Source organism: Corvus cornix, chromosome 3 (genome assembly GCF_000738735.6).
Source record: "Corvus cornix cornix isolate S_Up_H32 chromosome 3, ASM73873v5, whole genome shotgun sequence".
Taxonomy (NCBI): Eukaryota; Metazoa; Chordata; class Aves; order Passeriformes; family Corvidae; genus Corvus; species Corvus cornix.
Window position 1 is genome coordinate 26,667,617 of NC_047056.1, and position 22,689 is coordinate 26,690,305.

General features: G+C 36.8%; 1 protein-coding gene across 2 annotated transcripts in view; it reads right to left on the bottom strand.

Moving 5' to 3' along the window:
* The window catches only part of SRBD1 (S1 RNA binding domain 1), a 126,635-nt gene that overhangs the window by 6,378 nt on the left and 97,568 nt on the right, over positions 1–22,689 (bottom strand). For both annotated transcript variants that reach the window (XM_039569787.1, XM_039569786.1), the window contains 3 exons: positions 12,075–12,181; positions 9,655–9,831; positions 7,716–7,868 (listed from right to left, as the gene is read on the bottom strand). In XM_039569787.1, coding sequence (XP_039425721.1) covers positions 7,716–7,868; positions 9,655–9,831; positions 12,075–12,181 — 437 coding nt within the window. The remainder of the gene's footprint in view (positions 1–7,715; positions 7,869–9,654; positions 9,832–12,074; positions 12,182–22,689) is intronic.

Below are 22,689 nucleotides of genomic sequence, written 5' to 3' on the forward strand. Positions count from 1 at the left end.
TTAATGTATCATTTTTACTCAAATTAACATAGCCTGAGGGCACTTGGGCTAAAAAAAAAAAAAAATCACTATAAAGCACAAGTTTCTGACTGAACAGTGGTGCATTACATTGATAATTTCTATTTTTAAATGTCATTGCTAAGAACAAAGTTTATTTTTTCCTTAAAAAAGCAATCCAACAACTTCCTCCAAGAGTTATTTCAAGGTCAGAAAAAAAAAAGACATAGTTGGTAGTAACGCTGGGATATGGCTATGAGGTAAAAAAGGGGTTTCCCTTAATTTAAATATTTTGATCTTCTTAATGTTCAACTATCTCACTAAAATCCTTGAAATATCTCTCTCACACAATTTGTTAATGACAACCCCAGCTGCACAACATAAGAACATGAATGATCTGTGCAAAAATGAAAGTTCTTAAAGTATTTTCCTGGCTACATATGGGAAATAAATAATATGTTGCAGTAGCTCAAGTGCTATGTTTATCTAGTAGAAAGACAAAACCTAAAGAAAAGTTAACAGAAATGGGGAAGATGAGACTTTTTTTCTGAAGTGAGGTCATTCTTATAAGATATATTACCCTTACTTCCTCAAATGTTGAGTATCTGAATGAATGGTGAACTTTCTGCTCAATGTACATCAACTCAGATAAAAGCTGCCAGAGCCTTAGGAAGAACAGGGTGAAATTTAAACAGTTTAGAACTTTGAATTTTATGGTTTTGAGATTTAGAGAATCCTCAGAAACCTTTGCAATCACCTTAGTTTTAAAAGCAATCTTTGCAGTCTTACAGGACCTGCAGAGAATGGTCATGGATAAATGACCGATGTTTTTATTTAATACATAATTTCATCCATCTTATCCAGATAAGGAAAGAAAGAAAAGTAGCATAAATGTAACAAATAAGCACATCACGTTCACTTAACATACACATCTGCACAAAATTACAGCACAGCCCTTGCAATGCTTAAAAGGTAATGCAAATTTCACTGGAATGCAAAAAATCAGTCAGAAGGGAGTAAAAATTTTACCAAGGGAAGCCTACAGTAAATTTTTAAGAAGTTAGTCTAACCACCCCCAAAAAGCTTCTTATAATGTGCAGGAGTTCTAAAGCTTTGCAAGGGCTTTAGTTACAGTCATTTCTGTTTTATGTAATCATTTCCAGCAACACGACTTAAGAGCTGGGAGTACTGGATTCATTACATTAAAGCAACATGATACGCCATTACATCTTGTCACAGCGCACACATGAATTAACGGTAAAGCAACATAATCACTCTGAAAACAAAACAACTCTGCATTAGCATGCACTTTGTTAGGTAAAACGTACATTTATGACAGTAACAAGCTTAAATTATACAGACATTTATGATTTAGTAATGTTTTGAAGTGCAAAAGCAGTATTTGTATAATGCAGATGTTGACTGCTCTTGTTCCCACCAGTGATACGGATCCTAAATTTTTGATTACCGATGAAGACTATGTATCAAACTATTTGTGCTTACTCTTTGCAATTAATTGCTGGACATAGAAAGCTAAAGATTCAAATATATCTAAAACTACTTATGTGGTTTAGCCAAAGTTATTTAACCAATATGTTTTTCTTCAAATGCATAAATAATTAATAATACAGATTATTGGAGTGCATGCAGAAAGCACTCAGTTTATGACATTTCGAACGTATAAATTCTGAGACACAGTGAGTTTCTAAATGAGAAAAGAAATTCAGACACAGTTCCACTACAGCATAGCTACTTTGCTCCCATACCATTAGGCACGCTGCTGTTGGCTGTTCTCATGATTGTTGATATATCACATAACCGGAGTGCAACCCGAGATACAAAATAGTGAAACATGATTAGTTATCCACAAAGAACTAGTATACTACACTTAAACGAGATAATTCTATTAAAAAGGTCTTCTGGGGGGGTTTTGTCCCATATTTTTTTCTACATGCAACTAGTGGGAAGTTATGTAAGTTCCAAAAATTACAACGAATTTAAAGCATACCATTTGATTTATGTGTCTAGTATTTATAGTGTAAATGGAGCATATTTCTCCATTATTTCCAAGTTCTTCTAATCATTCTTGTTAACTCTATTTTACAACACATTAAAGTTTCAAAATCTCTTTATCGGATGGCAATTGGCAGTGAAAGCTTTTTCTGCTCTTTTGTTTACTGACAAGATCACTTTCAAAAATATGGCTTCTAAAAATCCAGTTAAGTTAGTAGAAAACCTGTGAATGAACTGGCCTTCAAAAGTGATGAATTTGAACTGTTATTTATAATACTTAATGGCCACAATTCTGCAAGTGTTCTCCTTAACTGGGGCTGGACATTGGCTATTGGAAATAGTCATAAAGGTTCATTGACTGAGTTTAAGTTTTTAAAGTTTCTTTTTAAAAAACCCCCAAATGTAAGACTTTATTAAGTATTATTCTGCACAGTAAATAACTTGAATACCCACACACATGTACATGCAAGTACAGTCTCATTCAAGTGGACAAGAGATATTTCTGATGACTTGTAAGGAAAGGCCTCCCACCACAGTAACAACTCGTATCCTCTGTAAAAATATTCACATGTAGACTGCATTATTAAGTAGGACACAACAATTAGTCTTCATTGCTCAAATACCATATTAAGTAATAACTCCCTCCCTGATTTCTACTTCCCTTAAGCATTGCCTCAGTTGTCAGGTGACAACTCAGGGATCTGGATAGAGGCAAACCAGCCTGCCAGAGAGCTGGAAATGCCATAAAAGGACAAGTTTCCAGTTGCATAAAGGGCAGGAGAGGAAAATCTCTTTCTTTCGGTGGCCTCATCAACAGTTTTTCTTCTGCATTTTCTCATGTGCCTGTACTTGCCCTCAAAGCCAGCAAATGCAGCTTATCAGCACAGCAAATGAGATACCATGGATCAGCTGTTACAAAAACCCAAAGCTGTTACATCCACCCATACAGAGTACAAGAAACACCAGGGTTATTTGAAATATGATTGATTGGCCTACAATGGAATATAAACTGTTATCAACACAAATGCCTTGCTGAAATGAGCGCCAAATCCAAGTGTTTAGCTCCAGTGAAGAAAAAGCACAGGAAGTCTCTCAGGATTTTGAATTCCTTCTGAAGATATCAAGCAGCATTATCAATACACAGAAGACATAAATCTTCACTGCAAGTGACTCTTCTCAGTATGTCAAAAAATTATCTTAAGTTATAAGCAACCACAGTGAGCAGGACTGGCCTCTACCAGGTGAGGTCCTAAGCCTGGGTAATTAGCCAAGGAAGATCCTCACCTTTGTTACTCTAAATCACAGCTTTAGATCTTTTATATTGGCAAAAATTTGTATCTCTAAGTCAGGCTAAAATACAACCTGCCTGCCAGATGCTGCAATCTGTGAGCAGCAAATACACATTCTGAGTGCCAACCTATCACAAAAAGCATTTTAATGAGATTTGAATAAAAAAATCAGCAAATGTTAAAATTCAGTCACATGAAACCAACTGCACCCAGCAGACCGACAGAACAAAGGAAAAGCATTCCCTTTTCTTTCCAACATATTGGTCTATAAGCATAACCTGGTTGTAACTTTTGGGGACTTCCTAAATGTTTCCTTTGTTTTCCTACCAATTCTTTAACAATACATCCCAAGAAATTGGATATGCTCTACATATTGTATTAATTGTATGTAGAAGATTCTGCCACTATAAACTGGTTTTCACATATAGACTTTTCAGAAACTTAAAGCACGGTTCTGCTTTGCAAGAGAATAGGCTGTCTATAAAGTTTTGATGTTTTTATTTTAACTTTCTGGAAATTCCAATTCATAATATTTAGAGGTGTCCATAAGCTTGATCGCTGCACATGACAAAGCCAAGCTCTGACAGTGTGGAAACCATGAACAAAAATGTTTTGGTCTTCTGCAGAGCGTGTTAAATCACCAGTAGGATATTTTCCAATTATTTTACAGAAATGGTACAGATTTTAAGTTAAGATGCTTAAATGCCATAAATCAATCATACCAGCACCATTTGTACCACTGTAGTAAAGATTACATCAGAGTTTCCATTATAAAAACCTTATTTTTCAGGGGTTTCTAAATCAGCCCTAAAAATTGGTTTCAGCCTGAAGTTTGGCAACCAAAGTCACCACTTGGGAGTAATTCTTTTAACCATATTTTTCTTTAATGGATTGGCTTTTCAAGCTACAAAATAGTCCTGAAAAAGAAAATTAGTGGTTTCAAATTTTGGTAAATTTCTATCCCTCAAAAACATTGTTTTAAAAACTGATAATTTTGCATGTCATAAATCTGCAATGTAGACTGCTGCCTTTGGGTAATTTGGCTATAAGCAGGGGATAAAAATCACCATCTTATTTCATTTAAAAATAAATGCAATTTTCCATGAAAACTTTTAAGCCAATAAAACTTTCAGAAACTACTTTCTCATAGCAAGATGTGGTAGACATTGCATGAGGAAGCCTTTATGATTCATTTATGCAGCAGCTATTCCATACATTTTAATTTTTGTGGTAAGAGGTACTGTAGTTTTGATCAAATCTGGTCATATTCGAGACAATTCTGCCCTTTGGCAGCACAGATCTACCTGTGAACTTGACACACTCCCTGACAAAGTTCAGTGTAAGCATAGAAAAAGAAAAGAAATACTTTGATAGCACTAAAGCCAGAGAATTCATAAAGATGTATTTTTAAGAAAACTTATTAAATACCAATTCTAATCTACATCCAACAGTTTCAACTTTTCTCATGCATTTTATTTTAAGTTATAAGAACTATCAATTAGGTTTTAATCTAGTTTAATTCTAACATTCTAGACTTTCAGGTACTGCCTAACTTCTGTAAGACACCTCCAACCAACCCCATGAACACAACTGGATCTTCAGGCTCTCAAAAGCCTTCTCATGAACGTAGGCTCAGCAAAAAGAAATTACAAGCCCAGTCCCATCCACTGCCTTTCAACAAAACTTGCCATCAGCCCCGATAAGCTTTGGGTTGAATACTCCATGCACTCTGAATTCCTAGTAAAAATTTTTCTTAATTCATATTTAGGCAGGAAAAAAGGTTTGGAAAGCTGTTTTCATAAGTTCTGAGAAGCTTAGCAGCTCATATGCTTTTTTTGAAAAGTCATTTTAAATATATAATCATTGCTAAATTATAGCATTAGTTGCTTGAGGGGAGGATGTCTGCTTTATATTTAGCCCTTATGTCACCAGTGTCAATTTTTAATACTACACTTCTTGGCTTTTGTCAGTTTGCTGTACAGCTATATTTTCTTTTCTCAAAACAGCTATTTGCCATGAAAAAACATTAAACATATTTTCCCCCTTCCCCACACCATTTTGGGATATCAAGTTGCTGCATATTCCTACAATCTCTACCATAAAAGCTGTCACCTTCATATTTAACAAGCTTCCAAAGAAATTATCTTTTGATTGCAAGAAAAAGAAAAATACAAACACTGTTGTACATCAAGTACATTCACAGAAAGCACAGAAAGCACTTGGAGACTTCCCCCCCACCCATCATACTACATGAAGCAATACTATAAAAGTAAGAAGACAACAGAGAAAGAACCCAAAGGATGCAGAAAAGACTGATTCAGTTAGTTACAGAGAGAGGTGCTATGCTTATTAGTTTTGGTGGTTCATTAGCAGATATTGTAATTGATGTATACTTGCTTTGTAATCAGCTTATATTCTTTTGCATTAAAACAAACCTAAAAAAACCCCACAATAAAATCCTGTATGGTACAATATCTATGACATACATTTGGACCTAAATACTACATCAGAAAATTCAGTCTAGGAAGGCAAAGTGTTCGGTGAGGAACAGAAAATACAAAATGGCACTGCTGGAAATCTACTGTAAAATAATTGCATTATCCAAAGAGAGATGATGAGATAAATTAACACTGGTCTCCAGCCACGTAGCACTTCTGCATTGGCTTAGAAGCTCTTGAAATGCGAGTTTGAAGGTGAGACATTATTTTAAGATTCAGCAAGGTACCTTCTAAGCAGTGCTGGCTGTGCAATAGGTGCCAGCCCATCGCTGAAACACGCACAAGCCTGGGACTCAAACCACTGTCTTGGCTGAGATGTAAAAGTTGTGCTCATTAAGTTTTTTTATTCTATTTATTTTTTAGATAGTGCTAGTGGTGGGTTCCCAGTCAAATTTCAAATCACAATTACATGATCTGTGATACCTACTAAAATTGTAGAATTTCAGCTGTATGTGAATATCTGTTCTACCCTATGCAATAGCAATCCCACTCACCACTTCAGATATAAAAGTAATCTTTCCTGCTCTGGAAACAAAGTCACAATTCTTTATTTTCTGACCAACCTTTGTGAAAACACTGTGTGTAGGGGAATTACTGTAGTATTCCACCATTACCTGGATATACTTCTCCACTCCCTAAAGCAACCCTTCCACATCAGACTTCAAGCAAGGCTGGTAGCATTGTGACCACTTTACTGATTATTTTATTAGTGTACCAGGACTGGAAAGGTAAAAACTAAAACCCCAGTACTTGAAATTTGAGTGAAATTCAATATTGAAAAATCAAAATTATCTTTGAATAACCAATTTATTTTTGTTTTTCATGTTGACTCACTTACACAGAATAATCTCCAGTTGGGGTGACCAAGCTGCACACACTACAAATCACCTACCAAATATAAGATCATTAAGATCAGGAGCTTGCCTGGTTGTTTTTTCCCATAGCTGCACAGGGCAGAGACTTTGTAACAAATGCTGATGCATAAGAAAAAAGGGAAATGGTCATGGAAAAGGAGAAAACAGTTATCTACACACTGCACAACTGCAATAGACTCTACCAGGAAATTGCACAGTGGGTCCTAGAATCAGGCACGAAGAAGAATGAAGTGTGGCAGGGAGAGGATGGAAACAAAAGTGCACTGCATGCCTAGCAGAAGGAAAGCATGGAGACCTATGGATAGGAAGTGAGAACAGAGTACACACTGAAGGGAAGGTGTCCTAAAAATGAAAAGTCCTGTATGACTTTTCCAGATAAGAAAGTCAAGTTTCGTGAATTCAGAAATTCAGCATCTCTCTCTGAGATTTAAAGATGGTTTTGTTTATAAAACAGGAAGCAAGAGTTTGTTTGTCCAGGTATAATATTTCCAACAGAGATCACAAGAACCTTAAAGTGACTGGCTACTGGTGAAATTAGCTTCAGTACTTTTTAAGAAAAGAGTCTGTTCAGCAAAAATCACTTGAAAAATAAATATGTGCCCATTTATGGTAGGAAATAATGTTTTCTGAAGAGAAAAAAAAGTCCAATTTCAATCAGAGCTGCTGATAGAAAAGATCACAGTTTATAGTAGCATTTCAGAGACACACATGGATTCCCAATTACTTTTTTCTGACATACACAAAAACTATTCTCTTCTTTTAGCCACTTGGTAAAACAATCATAGCATTCGTGTGTTTGGGAACTTGTATATACATCTTAATTAGATCTTGCAATGTCAAAATTTAATTTTAAAGGCCCATAGTAATGCCACATGCTCGCATATATCCAAAGCATGCCTTCTTCTTGAAGAAAGGGGTGAAAGCTTCAAATTAATATAAATATTCCTGCCTCAAAAGGCTGAGCAGACTGTTGTCAGAAAAATCAGTACTTCCATTTTAATAATTGATGGTGCCAATTGTTCAAAAGCTTTCCCATCACTTACCTCATTGCAATGTTGTAAGACTCTGGATGAATACAAGTTTGGTCCAAAGGATTGGGCTGTTGCAAGGCACATGGTGTTAGTTTACTCTTCTTTTTACCCAGTGCACCTGCTTTAGTCAAAAGTGCACGACTTCCAAGTTCATTTTTCTTATTACTGCCAGAAATCAAAAATAGACATGTCATTCTCAACAAAGATGATCCTGGCCCAGTGTCCACACACAAAACCAACACACTTTTTCCCTGGAAGTTTCCCTCAAACAAAGAAATTTCTCAGGATACATTAAAGGCATCAAATGACTCCTACTGCAAATGCTCCTTTCATGCCTTTTTGGTTTTGTTTCCTAAATCACAAGTGGCTCCTGCTTTTGGAGGACAAAAGAGAACACACTGAAAGACCTGAAACCAGCACTGGCATTTTGGGCTCCACTCATCAACTGTTGGCAGAAATGCAGACATAATTTCCTCTTTCCATACCAATTTTTAAAATAACCACTATTTGTTAACTTTCAAGTAAAAAGCACAAAAATTATTTCACACAGCACTCTAAAGTCATCAACATGATTAGAAAGAATAAAAATGAAACCTCAAAGTTCATTTCAAAAGCCTCTGGTTATGTCACCTGGACCCACAAGAAGTGTTGTGGAGGCAGTGGTGTTAGAGCTTTACTTTGGCCTCAAAATCCATTTCTCAGGTTATACAGTGCTCCCAGGTTTTATGGCATCTCACTAACATCGGAATCATGTTCCAGGAAGGTTAAAAAAACCCAAAACAATGTTCAAATTTCACCAGTGAACATTTGGGGGGGAAAAGAAAACCCATCAGCCTTTTCTTCATTGGTTATATTGCAGCACGAACTAGAGAAACTAGAACAGATCTGTACAAGGTAAGACCTATCAATCATAGAGAGCTTTGGAAGCAATTTCTTTGGTCTTCTGGTGCTTACAGCGAGCACCATTTGGCCTGCAGCCTATGCTTCCCTGCCAGATGGGCAACCAATCTGTATACCTTCCACCTGGGCAGAAAGCCAGTCCCTATGTGCCCACGTCCTGCCTGGAAGTTACGCGTGTGCTGCTCAGCCAGCAGCAACTGGGAATACAGTACTACTTCTGAGCACTGCGCTGGCTAAAAAATAGCATGTGCTTCCCAGGAAAATATTTCTTTGAGAAGAGCCAGTGGCAAAAGTGTGGGGATGGTGCTACCACCGTGCCCTTTCTTAGTTCTTTATTTTGGAAAGGGAAATGAGAGAAGACAGGAGAAGGGACATTGTGCTAGAAAGGGCATTTTCAGCTGTAGAAAGGTCAAGAGGAACGCTATGAATGGTTGAAAGAGTAGAAGACTTGGTACAGAATCAGGGAATGAGATGACAGGGAAGAGGGTGACGCACTGTTGACAAACTGGACTTGGGAAAAGGCCCCACATGTTGCAGACAGAAGACAGTCACATCACACTTGCTAGGCACAGGAGTATAATATAGACACTGTTTGATCGAGGCAGCTACTCAACTTCCTCTCTCCAGGTAATGAAATTGAAACTCCAAAGATGTGCACTAGCTTACTACCATTAAGTTCTGCAGAATAAGCTTTACCACATTAAATTAATTAATTTAAAGACCTCTAAATTATGCCTGAAACACAAGACTAAAGTTTTAATATCTCAGATCCCAACACTGCCACACGACAAATTTCTTACACCAATTCAGGGGCAAAATTGTTGATTAAACTTACATATTTATCAAAACCCTGACTTAGAGGACTAGGCTAACAAGTCATGACTATTCAGAGGAAGAACTTGAACCATCAACTTCAACAAGTTAATATGTTGTATTTCAGAGCACAGTGGTCTAGGATTCCTTGAGCCTCAAGCATGAATACAAAGCAGAAAAGGGGAAAGTCTTATCCTATTTCAGACAATTTAGTCAGAACAGTTAAAACCTCTGTTACCTGCAAAACGTCTTTATATACTCTTGATTGAATCTGATGAAGCCAGCACATTGTTGGAAGGTTTTGGGACCCAAACCTTTAACTTCTTTGAGCTGTTCTCGGTTTATAAATGGTCCGTTCTTCTCTCGCCATTCAATTATATTTTTAGCCCTGTTAGTATTCAGCCCTGCAATGTGTCTAAGAGAAAATTTACAGAATACTTTTATTACCATTGAACAGTCATCAATGCAAGTGCTACCCATTACAAGGATACACATTCCTGTAGAAAATCTGGTTTACAAAACTTAAAAACTGCTAAGAAATTAGCAAATAGACTCCCAGACCAAAGGCATCATCTGAAAAAGGATGCCTTCTTTTCGTTCTATGGAAGGAATCCACTCAAGTCAACAAAACTTAGTACAGCAATATGGTTCTGTACATGCCTAACTAGTAATCCAGGGACATGTAATTTATGATCTGTTGGCTATTTCCGTAATGCCAATTCAATTTGTCATGTCTTAGAGCCTGCCCCCAGCTGCCCTCTTCAGGAAACAGTGTGGGAGGAGGGCTCAGAACAGATAAATTGTTCCTGTAATAACAGTCCCCTCTCAGCTCTTCCAATGGTAGTGAAACACCTTGCTCCAACATGAAGGGCTCACGTCTGCTATCCAGAAGGAGAGTGGCTGGGAGCAGCTTGCCTTCCTCACGCAGTTTAACTGATCCACAAAGCTTGTTTCTTTTCTCTCAGCTGTTCTTGAAATAAAAAGCATCAGGAAAAGGCTGCATGACTTGTTCTGAGGGTAACTTGGACCTGGCCAAGAACTTACCTGTGAAGTCCAACAGCAGTTAGCCAGGTTGCTTCAGGAAGCAGCGGGCTTACTGCACATCTTCTGTACATACATGTGAGTAAAACTTTCTGTGTGTGGAGTATGTTCATCATAAAAACAGAGAAAAGAGCTCTCGTGGGGAGTTACTCCTGGCACTAGAGAAGGAAATGTCACCCACTAGGATCTATGTATCAGATGCCATTACTTTAAGGCAGCAGCAGCAGTGACCTGTTTGTGGAATGGCACAGACTGATTCTAGAAAAACACCACCAGCAAACCCAGCAAGAGTCATAAAATCTCAGGGGAAAAAAAGAAAAAAATCTTTCCATTATTCTCATGCTTAAGCAAAAGTTATAAAAATAGTCCGAAGTTGGTGAAAGTGCAGAATGAAATTAGAGGGACACACCTTTAACCACAGACAGAATATTAATCATCAGGAATGGAATTTTCTTCAAAAATTTCTTAGAAACATTGAGAAATCCATCTTATTTACACTGACAAAGGAACATTACACAGCTGACAGAATTTTCTGCTGATGGTCTCAAGTTTTTCAACACAATACTCAGCAGTAATGCGAAAACTGTAGCACTGTCATCCCTTCCCTGTGTCGTATGAGTCAAGACGTATATTTGATGCATCAGAAACCACAAGCAGAAAGCTCTGCTCAGGCTGCAATCTAGCTAGGGTGACAATCTCATAAACTGTGTCTCTGAAGGAAACTTAAGACTGCATGTACACAGTCGGCTAGGGGCTGGATATGCAGAAAAAGAACATGAAAGAGAAAGTGGAAAACCAAAAGAATAGAAAGAGAGGCTTTTCCAAAACATGGAAAGATGTTTTTAAGAATGATTCTAAGGGGCTAAAAAATTAAAATATAGAGCTAGCAAGAATGCAATTTTCCTAGCTTTCATACCTGATATAATTTTCATTACTGATTATAGACAATAGTATTATGGAAGAATATGGACAGAATATTATGGACGTTCTTTTCCTTCCCCTCCTACTATGGAGGATGACAGCAACGCTTTTGCTCTTCTGAGAGTTAGTCACTTAAACAACACTGAATTCTAGACACTAAAGAGAGAATGAGCTTTTAGTTTCTAACCAAGAAAAATAAAGTCCAGAACATTTTTCAAGTAAACATGGCATAACTACTTAACAAAAAACAAATGGTAAAAAGGGATAAATTTTTCAAGTTTCCCCTGAAATCTTTCCTTTTCTCCTTTCCTCGCCCAAGTTTTACAACCTGTTCCACTTAGAAGTACCTATAAAAATACCTTCTAAGAGACAAAGTACATTTGAAAATCCCCTTTCTCAGTGTAAAAATACAAATTACTTATATCGCATTTTTCTAAAATTGCAGTGTTGGCTCAAAGTTTTTAAATATCTGTTTTTCTCTGAAGAATAGCTTTACCCTGGAGAATCACACATAACCTTAAAACCTGACTCTTAATGATTCAGTGAAATACTGTCTTACTGTGTCATTTTTATGTAATTGGAAGTTTAACACAAGAGCCATTTGCTCCAGCTGAGCTAGAGTCGGATGGCAGACTAAACAGAGACTCTGTGATCCAGAGCCATGTAATTACTGGAATAGGAAAATGTTTCACTCACCTTAATAGTATTTCTGAGCAGATGTTAATATCAACTCCTACAAAGCTGACACACTCTTCAACCACACTGTCCAGAGTTGCTTTGAGCAAAGTCTGTGATACATCATGCTGAGAAACAAAAATGGAGATATCTAGTTACTGAAGTATCAAAGTGTACATAAACAGCAACTGCATATAGCACTAACATCAATAAAATAGTTGCTGGAACTTAACATCTTATGTCAGGGTACCAGTTAAAAACATGAATTGTAGAATATATTTTTAGAATGTCCCCAATATCTCTTTGAAACATCTTTGCCATGATACAAATCTCTAGAATAAAGACACACTTCATGTCCCTGTATTTTTAATAACTATTTCCCTGAATCTTGTAAAAACAAAACTTTATTAAAAACACGATTACTCAAAAAGAGGAATGCTTCTGGCCATCCACCATGTCTTGTCTTTAATCTGACATTTATTTACCTATAAAAATCAGTTTATTAAAAATAAAGTAGAGAAGAGATCACAAATGCTGTACTTTTGTACCTGTACACACAGATATTTGCAAAATTGTCCCATTTATTAGCATCACACTACAGTGCAGTTATTATTTACTAAAAGAAAAAGGCAGGTACTGTATGAAGGTGGGCAATACATAAGGTACTTATCAACCCTGTGGCAACAAAATGTTTCAAATTTTGAACAGATATTTCTGGGAAGATTGGCAGGTCCTTGACCAAAGCACCACTAATGGAAATGTTCACAGTGTTTCCCCCCTTCCCCCCTAAAAGAAAAATCAGTCACACTTGTCAAAGTTAAAAGTTCTGAAGCTCTAAGATTTCTTTTCCTCCCAAATGTAGGCATACTTCAGTCTGTAACTGCGAGTTCCCCACACAAGTCCATCAGTGCTTAGAAGTCTGACCGGGAGGGAGAAGCCTCTCTAAATGCAAGAGCTAATTCAATCACTATGTTGGCTTAGCTTCAGGGCTCTTCTGCATCACTCATGTAAATCTGGGTTGATCTGTTGTGGTTTCATGATGCATTCATTTAGGACATCAAGCTGGATCCAAGCCAAGGCACCGAACACTTCATCCATTACTTTGTTTTACGTTCTAAGCCATTCAGATCTTTTAAAGATTTCACGGTTAAATTTAACATGCCAATAGCATCAATCCCAATCTACTAACACTGGTAGATCATCAAGCAGTGGTTAATAACTGAGGCAGTTGTAAAACTTCAGGCAATACATTTCATAACTCCCTATTTTAGGTGATGGTAATGGGATGCATTTTCATGATGTGATACATAATAAAGTTACTTACAAACACAAAGCTCATATACACATGCATAAGTATTGGCATTTGCACAGTCTTGGTCTCATAACCACAAAGCTTGCTTGTACACTTGGCAGATCAAACATCAGTTTCCACTTACTAATGTGTTGCTACTGCAACATAATAGCTTCTTTTTTGAATAAAGAGACAAACAAAAAACCATACCCTTAAAAGAAGTCCTGTGTTTCTTTTTTCTGCTTTACTGAAGATGTAGCTTCTCTTAATGAGGAATATATTCCCTCCTCCTCCTGGCATCAGCCATATAATACACTAGAGCTAGAGGCTTCCAGCTCACATGCACACTCATGCAAGGATGCATTTATATAATGCAGCACAAGAACCAGAATAAAATGTTCAGAAACAACACCCACATCTTCTCTTCTTTACCAAGTACAGCTGCCAAATACCAAGCTAGGTTTTTCACTAAATGTTGAATTTGAGGTTCATTGGAAGATAAAGATTCTATTTTTTTTTTTTTTTTCATTGTGATGAAGAAAGGCAAAAGGAGAAAATAATGCAGAAAAATTTCCTTCTGCTTTTAGGGAAGGCTACTGATTCCAAAGTACTTGCAAGTTGATTATGAAACAGTTTCACAAGTTACATTAATAAGTTCTATTAACTGTTCTAAAACATAGAGTCCGTGGCAAAGAGAAGTGCAGACTGCTGCTTCCCCAAGTTTCAGGCTCATTCCTTAAGATGATGATTCTTCAGTAGGAGCAACATGCAGTTACATGATTCAAAACAGTCACTGCCTCCACAATGCCTTACAGCATAGGGTGTAGCAAAGAAGGAAATCCATTGATCTGGCCTAATCTTTCTAAGGAGTTCTTTGGAAGAGACTTGATACAGCACAAGCTTTATTTGCAGCCTGCACAAAGTGAACCTAGATAGTAATTCAGCCAACTAAGCTCCCCATAAATCAAGGAAAGGATATGTCACAATCAAAAGCTAAGCATCCTAAAATATCTCTGCTAGTGGAAGAAATACCAGCACTCACAGACCTTCAGTTTCAAATGCACCATTGGCATTTATCTAAAGACCTGAGCTTGTGATTCCAATAGTTTGTGTAAAATTCATGAGATACAACATACACATCTTGGAAAAAACTATAGTACTTAACTGTCTCTTTCTCTTTCCAGGAAGACAAAAGATGATCTGCATCTTAACTTTATTTCTGTTTGACAATCATCATTAAAAAAACCAAAACAAGACATGTACAAGTTGTTTTTTATTGCTCCAACACATAAGAGCCATGTGACTTGGAATGGACATCACAGCACGTATGTGAAGGCACAGATAAAGTGAAAAGGCAGATGTGACAGAACAGGATAAGCATAAAACAATCCCTAAGCTACCAGTACCTCACAGAAGTAAGATACATTTAGCGAGTGAATGATGTTAAGTTGTAAAAGCTAGAAAAACCTTCCAGATGGCAAACCTGCCTCCCAAGATGCAGCTACTGACCATCAAAGCTTCCTTTGGCTATAATGAAGAAATTTTTACACCCCTTTTTACACTGAAACAAGGCTTAGAGGAATGTTACATGTTTAGTTTCTAAAAGTAGTTAAAAACTTTATTAACTCAATACCATTGCCAAGACTTCCTACTAAGAGGTTACACTTCAGAAATGTTAGAAGTACAGTGCATTTTCCACTCTCCCAACAGTTCCACTCATCTTCTCAAGTATCAGAGGTTAGATGATGCTATATACTTCTGTGTGCTATTTATATGCACTGGGGTGGTATCAGATGAGTCGGACACTACTAGGAGCATACCTACACCCTGCTCCTCACTCCCTGCAACAGGTTTGTAAGCACAGGAATGCTGAACTGTTGCATTACTGCACCAGAATAAAACCTGCACAAGTAAAGCCCAAGTCCAGAATGCCAGGCTGCTTCCAAAGTGAGGTTATGCAGAACTTGATGTTGCACAGCCTCTCACAACCCCTCCACACACTACTGATCATTGCATCAGCTGATCCCCTGCAAATCCTTCTAAATAGAACACTTGCACATTAGCACTGACTCTGAATACACCCCAATGAATGAGGGTGTCCCTGCTAAAACTGTTCAGGATAGCCTTTAAGCTCAGAGCCAAGCACATTAGGTGCTATCACAGCTATATCTAACGAGTAGAGAGTGTCCTTCGGTACAACTTTCAAACATCCTCTTGAATTTACCACCCAAATATGTCACTAAGGTTTTCCTAAAAGGATACTCAGAAATGGCTGCCATTCAAATATTCGCTGCAATAGTAGATCTGAAGCAGAAGACTTAATTTTATATGGTGATCTCCAAAAGCATTGATACTCCCAATTTATAGAAACTAAGGCCAGCAGAAATAAAGGACTTGCCACAAATTGCAGGATGTCCAGTGCAAATCTGCAAACTTTTGCTTATCATCACTCTCCAGAAAACAAAGCCACCTTGCATCACAGATAGCATTAGCAAAAACTTAGACATTTGGTTTGAGCCTTTTGTGGGGCAGACTATAGAAATTCATCTGTCTCAGAAGTATCAGGAACTGTAACCATATTTTAGTATTTGTTTTCTAAGGAGTTACCAAGTGAGCCAGGGAACAAGAGACAGAAAATTAACTGATTAATTGAAACCTCTACAGTAAAGAGCTGTCAATTAGTAAATTAAATTCAAACATTAAATTTCTCTAATATTTTTATAGAGAGTATCCCAAATATAACTTATATACATGGATAAAATCAAAGGCTGCTATTTAGCTCTCTGGTCGTGATTACCACTCAGATTAGACCACAGCAAACTTGTTAAAATTACCAGAAAAAATATTATATCCCAACAACCTAAAAATCAATATAATTTCATTTCATATAATTTGGCACAATTTCATATAATCATGGCACAAAATGTTTACCACTAAAGAATAATGTTTAAGAATACCTGTTTATTATGCACATGATAGTTCTGCTCTATCATTATTTCCCAATACTTCACTTATCTTTTCTTGCCATATGGTATGTGGCAAGGATTGTTGTTTCACTCAGTTTCAAGAGCTACAAACATCCACTGGAAAAAATTAACATTACTAAAAATCTCTCTGTAAAATTAACATTACTAAAAACCTTCAACTGCAACTGAAATCACTTCTGCAGTTTCAAAAACTTGTTGATGTACATAAAAGGAAGGCAGTATTTTAATAGCCTCTCAGCTCAGTTATTTCTAGCAGTACACCAGTACAGACACTGTAAAAATACATTTGTCATCAGCATGGCAAATTTATCAAGTCAAAGAGCCAGTGCTCACACAAAGCCTGGAGGCTGTACTTAGCCAGTGTGTATGAACATAGATGGTGGATCAGCACAGTAACTTTGTCTGAACACTAGATTACCAGTGCTAGACTAGAATGGGCAGCTTTTATATGCAACTGAATTACAACTCCAAGCTCATTACCTCTGACAACTCAAAAAACCCCCACAAAAACAAACCTCCACACAACAACAAAACAAACAAACAAACAATTATAATGCATTTGGTAACCTTTTCCTGGTTCCCTATAAAATCATAATTTCACAATGATTGCATATGTATCTGAAAGACAAATTCAGCCAGCATAAAATTCTACTGCAACACACAGCAATTCTTAAATGATTATTTTACATTTACAAACATTAGTAGACATAGACACAATCAGCCTGTGCATCATTATTACTTTAAAATGCCCAAGAGCCAAGCAACACAGTCGAGCAGGAATTACTTGTACCCCGCAGAGCCTACAAATGTAGTGCAGACATGACCTAATGATGCTGGTTAGAAAGCAGTGGGGAGGGGATGAGTTCTCAAGTCTGGGCAGCAACCTGCAGGTTCTTGACCCAGGCTCAGCATTACAGTACTATAACAAGATCAACATTCATTCTAAATAAGACTGAGCTGTGTGCCAGACGATCTATTTTGGGTTTTGATCGAGTTATACCTCACTTGTTCTTTGATTGCAAAAGTCAGCCTTCAATGAAGTAAATGCAATTTAACTTTTTTTTCTGTCCAAGTGAGTCCTGAAAGACTTCTAACACTTCATAAAACATTATTTTCTTGGTACCTACTATTAACTTCTGTATCCATGAATTTTAATATTGACATGTGCGACCAGACAACATGCCTCTTGAAAAATATTTTTTTCTTTAAAAAGTGCTATAACTGTGCAAACTGAATTACATTTACTGAAAGAGAAATTAGGTGGGACAACACATCCTAAGCAAAGTTCAAAAAGACATTATTTTACAGAGATTCAATCCATGGCAATGTGTTTCAAAATTTAAAGAATGGAAAAACATTACTAGTGCTGTAACCTATATACAATCAGCTTCATTTCAAATGCTTGTGAAACCACAAAAGCAAAATGCATTCATAACAAACCCTTAAGTACAGCAGGACTAAAGTAACAGAAATAGTTTAAGGAGAAGCACCTTTTCATGTCCAGAATTAGAAAAAAAATTAAAATATACCTTACATGTCAGGTGGAAAAATGGGAAAGTTCAGGATTGGGGTTTTAATCTCTAACATCCTCTGGAAAATCCCTTCCAGTTAGACTCTAAGAAAACAAGCTTATCCCTCTGATGTTTGATAAAAGGATCTAACTTCTTTTAAATTTTGTTTGAAGATTGTTTGTGGTTTTTCCAAATGTTATATTGTTATAGGATATATTATTATCCTGTGTACTTAACTCTGATTCATTTCTTGTTTTAAAAATCCAAATTTTGTTTATTTTAACAGCATATGACTATTACTGAAATATCCCAGGAGAAAGAAATGGATTTAGATTTTCAAAGAAAATGATAAAACAAAACCAAACTCTGTCAGCTCTAACATTTAAAAAATGTAAGGAAACAAAAATGCACCAGTTTATCATGTAAATGCTTTGAGTCACTTGCAAATTGCTGGAATTCATCTTATATTTACTTGTGCTTGTGTCCTAACAGAAGCAGTAATACTGCCAAGCTTGTTACACAAATTCAGCCCCATCACTGACACGTCTATTTCTAAAGTTAGCTTCTGTGACATGAGCAAGTTAGCAGCAAATGATGTGTACCCAAAAACATCTTCCTCTTTCCAGAGCTGCTACAAGTTTTCACCAATGCATATTGTTATGTGACTAAGGAGCAGCAATACAAATTTCAATTATAAGCAACTACATCACTCCTGGAGATTTCAGAGGGACATTTTTGCCAATAAATAGCAAAGGCAATAATCCAAATTACTATAAGTGGAAAGCCTCGCATTTCATTTTCAATCCAAACACATATTTTGGGGCTCTTAAAGCTCTACGAATACAGGGGATATCCTGCAACACTACAGAAAGATAGAGCAAGGTCCATCAGGAGTGGAGTTTAACAGATGCCATGGCTGAAAGGCAACACATTCAGTTGAAGATTTTCCTGAAGGATGAGTCAAGAAAGAAAAGAAAGAGATTGCAGTAATAGAGGGAGAAGATAGAAGTCACAAAGCCCAGCTAGTGTGGTCATCTGTGGGAGTTTTGTTTAGTCTGAAGTCAGTGACCACCCATCGCCCTGCAGCAGACGGGTGAGGAACAGCAGCTCCTGGGTATAGCCCCCACCGGCCTTACTCAGAGCAAAGGGAGTCCCCAGAGGATGTGAGAAGCTTGGCAGGAGGCTACAGAAATACACATGCTTCTTCCAGCTCTACTGAAGACACATTGGGGCTCCTCTCATTCATCTCTAATGAGGAATGTGGTACTTGAAATACTATTAAAAACTATAACAAAACCCACAAATTCATTTAAGGCTATTTTCTATAAAGGAAAGATTAGCATAGTTGATGCATATTTTATTGTACCCTAGAAGTCTAATATAAGAAACTTCTTGTTCTCACTGGCTTTCTCAAATTTAGTACACACACTTAGCACCTTCAATGTCAGGTTACTCAGATCAGCAATGCACTGAGAATATATTTAATACAATGATATATCCCTCATTAGGAAAAAATGTAGACGCGAAACAATGACATTCAGCAGTTTTTTAATCCCACACCCCACAGAAATAGTGATTATATAGAATTAGTCATGATACAATTAAGAAGAAAAGAAAAATTTATCTACGGTGACACCACTTCCTGAAAATGCTTGCTGAAAAAAGCTTTAAGGTAATTCAACTTTCCTCAACCCCCCCTCACCTGGTCCCCACTCTTTTTTTAAGCAGATCAGCTCAAATTAAATATGCTTAAAGAACACTTGCAAATCCTGCTGCTATCTCCCTCTCTTCTATTTGGCTCCTCCTTTACTTTGATCAGACACTCCTTCCCCTTGATCCCCAACCTCTTCCATACCCCAGCTAAAAGCAGAAATGAGCTAGGAATGAAACAGAACACAAGACACTGTCCTGCAGAAGACAGCCAAACCCAAATAAAGCAAGCTTATTTTCTCTGCTTATAAAAAAGCAGAGAAAATAAGTGTGATTGACATATGGCAACTCAAAAAAGTCACTCAGAGTAGTGTTTACTGAACGACCCGTGGAAGACTGAAAGCTGACAGAAAACCAGGAAACATGTGGAAAAACAGAAGTTAGCTCAGTCAGCAGCATTTATGGATTTGACAGGCAGAGTACATAAGCATCCATTGTGTCATTCACATCTTTGATAAATGAAACCAATTTCAGCACCACTCATTACGTATAACAGCAAGGTGTATTTAAAGCAAAAGAATAAGTAAGCAATTGCAAAAAAAAAAATCACCATAATATAGTAAGCTTATGACTTTTCAGATGTGCTCTGCACTAGGCTTAGCAAAATTTGCATTAAGGCATGTATTTAGCACTTTTCTTATTACATACGTGGCACTAACAGTGTTTGCACATAGGAGGTTGAATAGTTGACAGGTCTCAATAACAAATTAGCTTCACTTATGTGTCAGCACTAAAATGTTCTCAATGACAGTTTTTACAAGGGAACAAGAACACAAACATTTCTGTAATTCTCAAAACCAAGCAACGTTTTAGAACCACCATCACCCCTGACAGTATATGATTGTTACTGCTAATGTAATTACCATAATATAAAAACTGAGAAATCAAAATGAATGAGTAGAATGGCATAAACAAGAACAGGGCATGTACTACCCCATACTTGAAAATACCAATTGAGTCCTCTTGCAATAGACACATTTTTACTTAAACAAATAAACCCTCAGCAAGTAGAAGGGAAAAAGCACAAATCAAAGAACACTTATTTTACCAGCATCCCTGACAGAAACTGTGATTTGTGCCCTTATAATATAGTCCTTACTTATATTCAAGATCTGAAAATTCCTTCAGAAGGCTTCTTTAAAACATTTTAAAAATACAGTACTTGCAAATGTGTAAAATAATACATAATTTTGTAGTGCAACAAATTTAGAAAAAATGTTTGGAACAAGTTTTTCTTAGAAATCCTCTAATGTAAAATCTGTAAATAATAATTGCATTACTACTATGGACTTAAAAAGTTTATAAGATATTTACCAAGTTCGAGCTTTTAACTATTGCTTATATGAGTATATTCATTGCAAATCTGTATTCTGATCACAGATCACAGCATCATTCATTTTAAAAACTGACCTCTATTTCCCTGGAAATTTCTTTTATAATTGATCTAAAACTTAAATAAAGTTTTAGGCAAGCTTGGAGAAACATAAAAATAAAATTAGAAAGAAAGTATTTGAAAAATTAAGACCTAAGACTTTAGAAACTCCTAAAAACATCATTTTAAAATCAGGTATGATTATGAATTCTAATTATAAAAACATTTTGTCCAAAAAGCAACTACTGGCTCAGTTTTAATAATGTTTGTAACTAGGGGGAATAGAGTTCTCTATTTGTACAAACATTTACAACTCCAAGCTGGTATATCACTGAGCAAGAAGGGAACTAAAACCACCTCTGATTTTGCAGCACTTATGTCTGCCTTTCACCACCTGCCGATGACTTATGACTTCCAGAATCAAGGCTCCATTGAAATCACTGGCTGATGTCCCTTTACACTAATTAAGGACAGAAGTTAAGTAGCAGTTTTGTCTGTTGCTTTGCAGGACTGGGAGTTAAGAGATGAGGTAGCAGATGGATCAAACAAATATTAGGCTTGTTCAATGTGTGTGAGCTTTAGCAAATTATTAGTTACACTAAAATAATCCAGAATTTTTAAATATGAAAAAATAAATTATTATTGGGTGTTCTTTTCTGTAGAGAATTTGTATTTTAAGAACACTGAAAGACAATTGTTCTAAATAACCTAGATTAGGGCACCAAGCTTTCAATGAATCCTCATACAAGTTAGCAGCTGCTCTGATAGGAAATTAGACAACTGAGACACCTTGGATCAGCTATGGCCAATCTTCCTCTTCTGAAACACACAAAGATTGGCAAAGAAGCTCAAGTGCAAGTCTACTGAGGTCTAAAGCATATGGCTGGCTAAGCTGGTACAAAGAGTGGAGCTAATCCAAATAATGTTGTGATGGGGTAGGCAGCTCTGCCTGGAGAGTCCTCATCAGCTCTGGCCCAAGCAACTCCACCCCTTGCCTGCAAAAGGAGGCTACATGGACAGCTAATGCCATACCCAAACTGCAAATTTATCTCAGACTGAGATGTAACCGAGGATGCAAGTCTCGGCCACACAAAGATTTGGTGTGTACCACCTGAGGTTCAAAGGCAATTCCTGCATCCAAAGACAATCCCCCAAATACACCCTTCTGTGGTAGACAGACCAGAAATAATTAGCTTTTCATACGATTGCAAAAAACAAGGAGAAGTTCAAGGAAGACAAAAATATGAAGGTCCATTAGAGGAAAAGTTTAAGAAAACCACTGTTTTTTACTCTTTAAAAACACAGGCTGTCAAGAATGTGAAGAGGAAAACGTAGCTCCTAAGAGTCTAGAAAATCTACATGTTAGAGTAGTGCATTCTCAAAAACTCCGAAGTCACTTCATAAAACATGAGCAGTGCTCAACTTCTTCCAAACTTTCAGCAGCAGAAAATGCATAGCTGGTACTGCAGAGATACAAAGTGGTGACTTTTGGTTTTGGTGTACTTTACTCAGACTACTTTGACCTGTAGGTGACAGAACTTCTGGGAGATATTTGCTTACAGAAACAGTTCTGGTTTTGCTAGGCTATTCTAAAATTAGAATAGTAATAACCTCCCCTGCCTCAGTCACATACATATTGCAGAAACCTTTAAACTTCACACTGCTTCAATATACGTACCTGAAAACAGTCCCAGTCTCACAGATGACAAATCAAACCCACAAGAACTTAGTGATTTCTCTTAAACTAAAAAAGAAGTAAATGAAC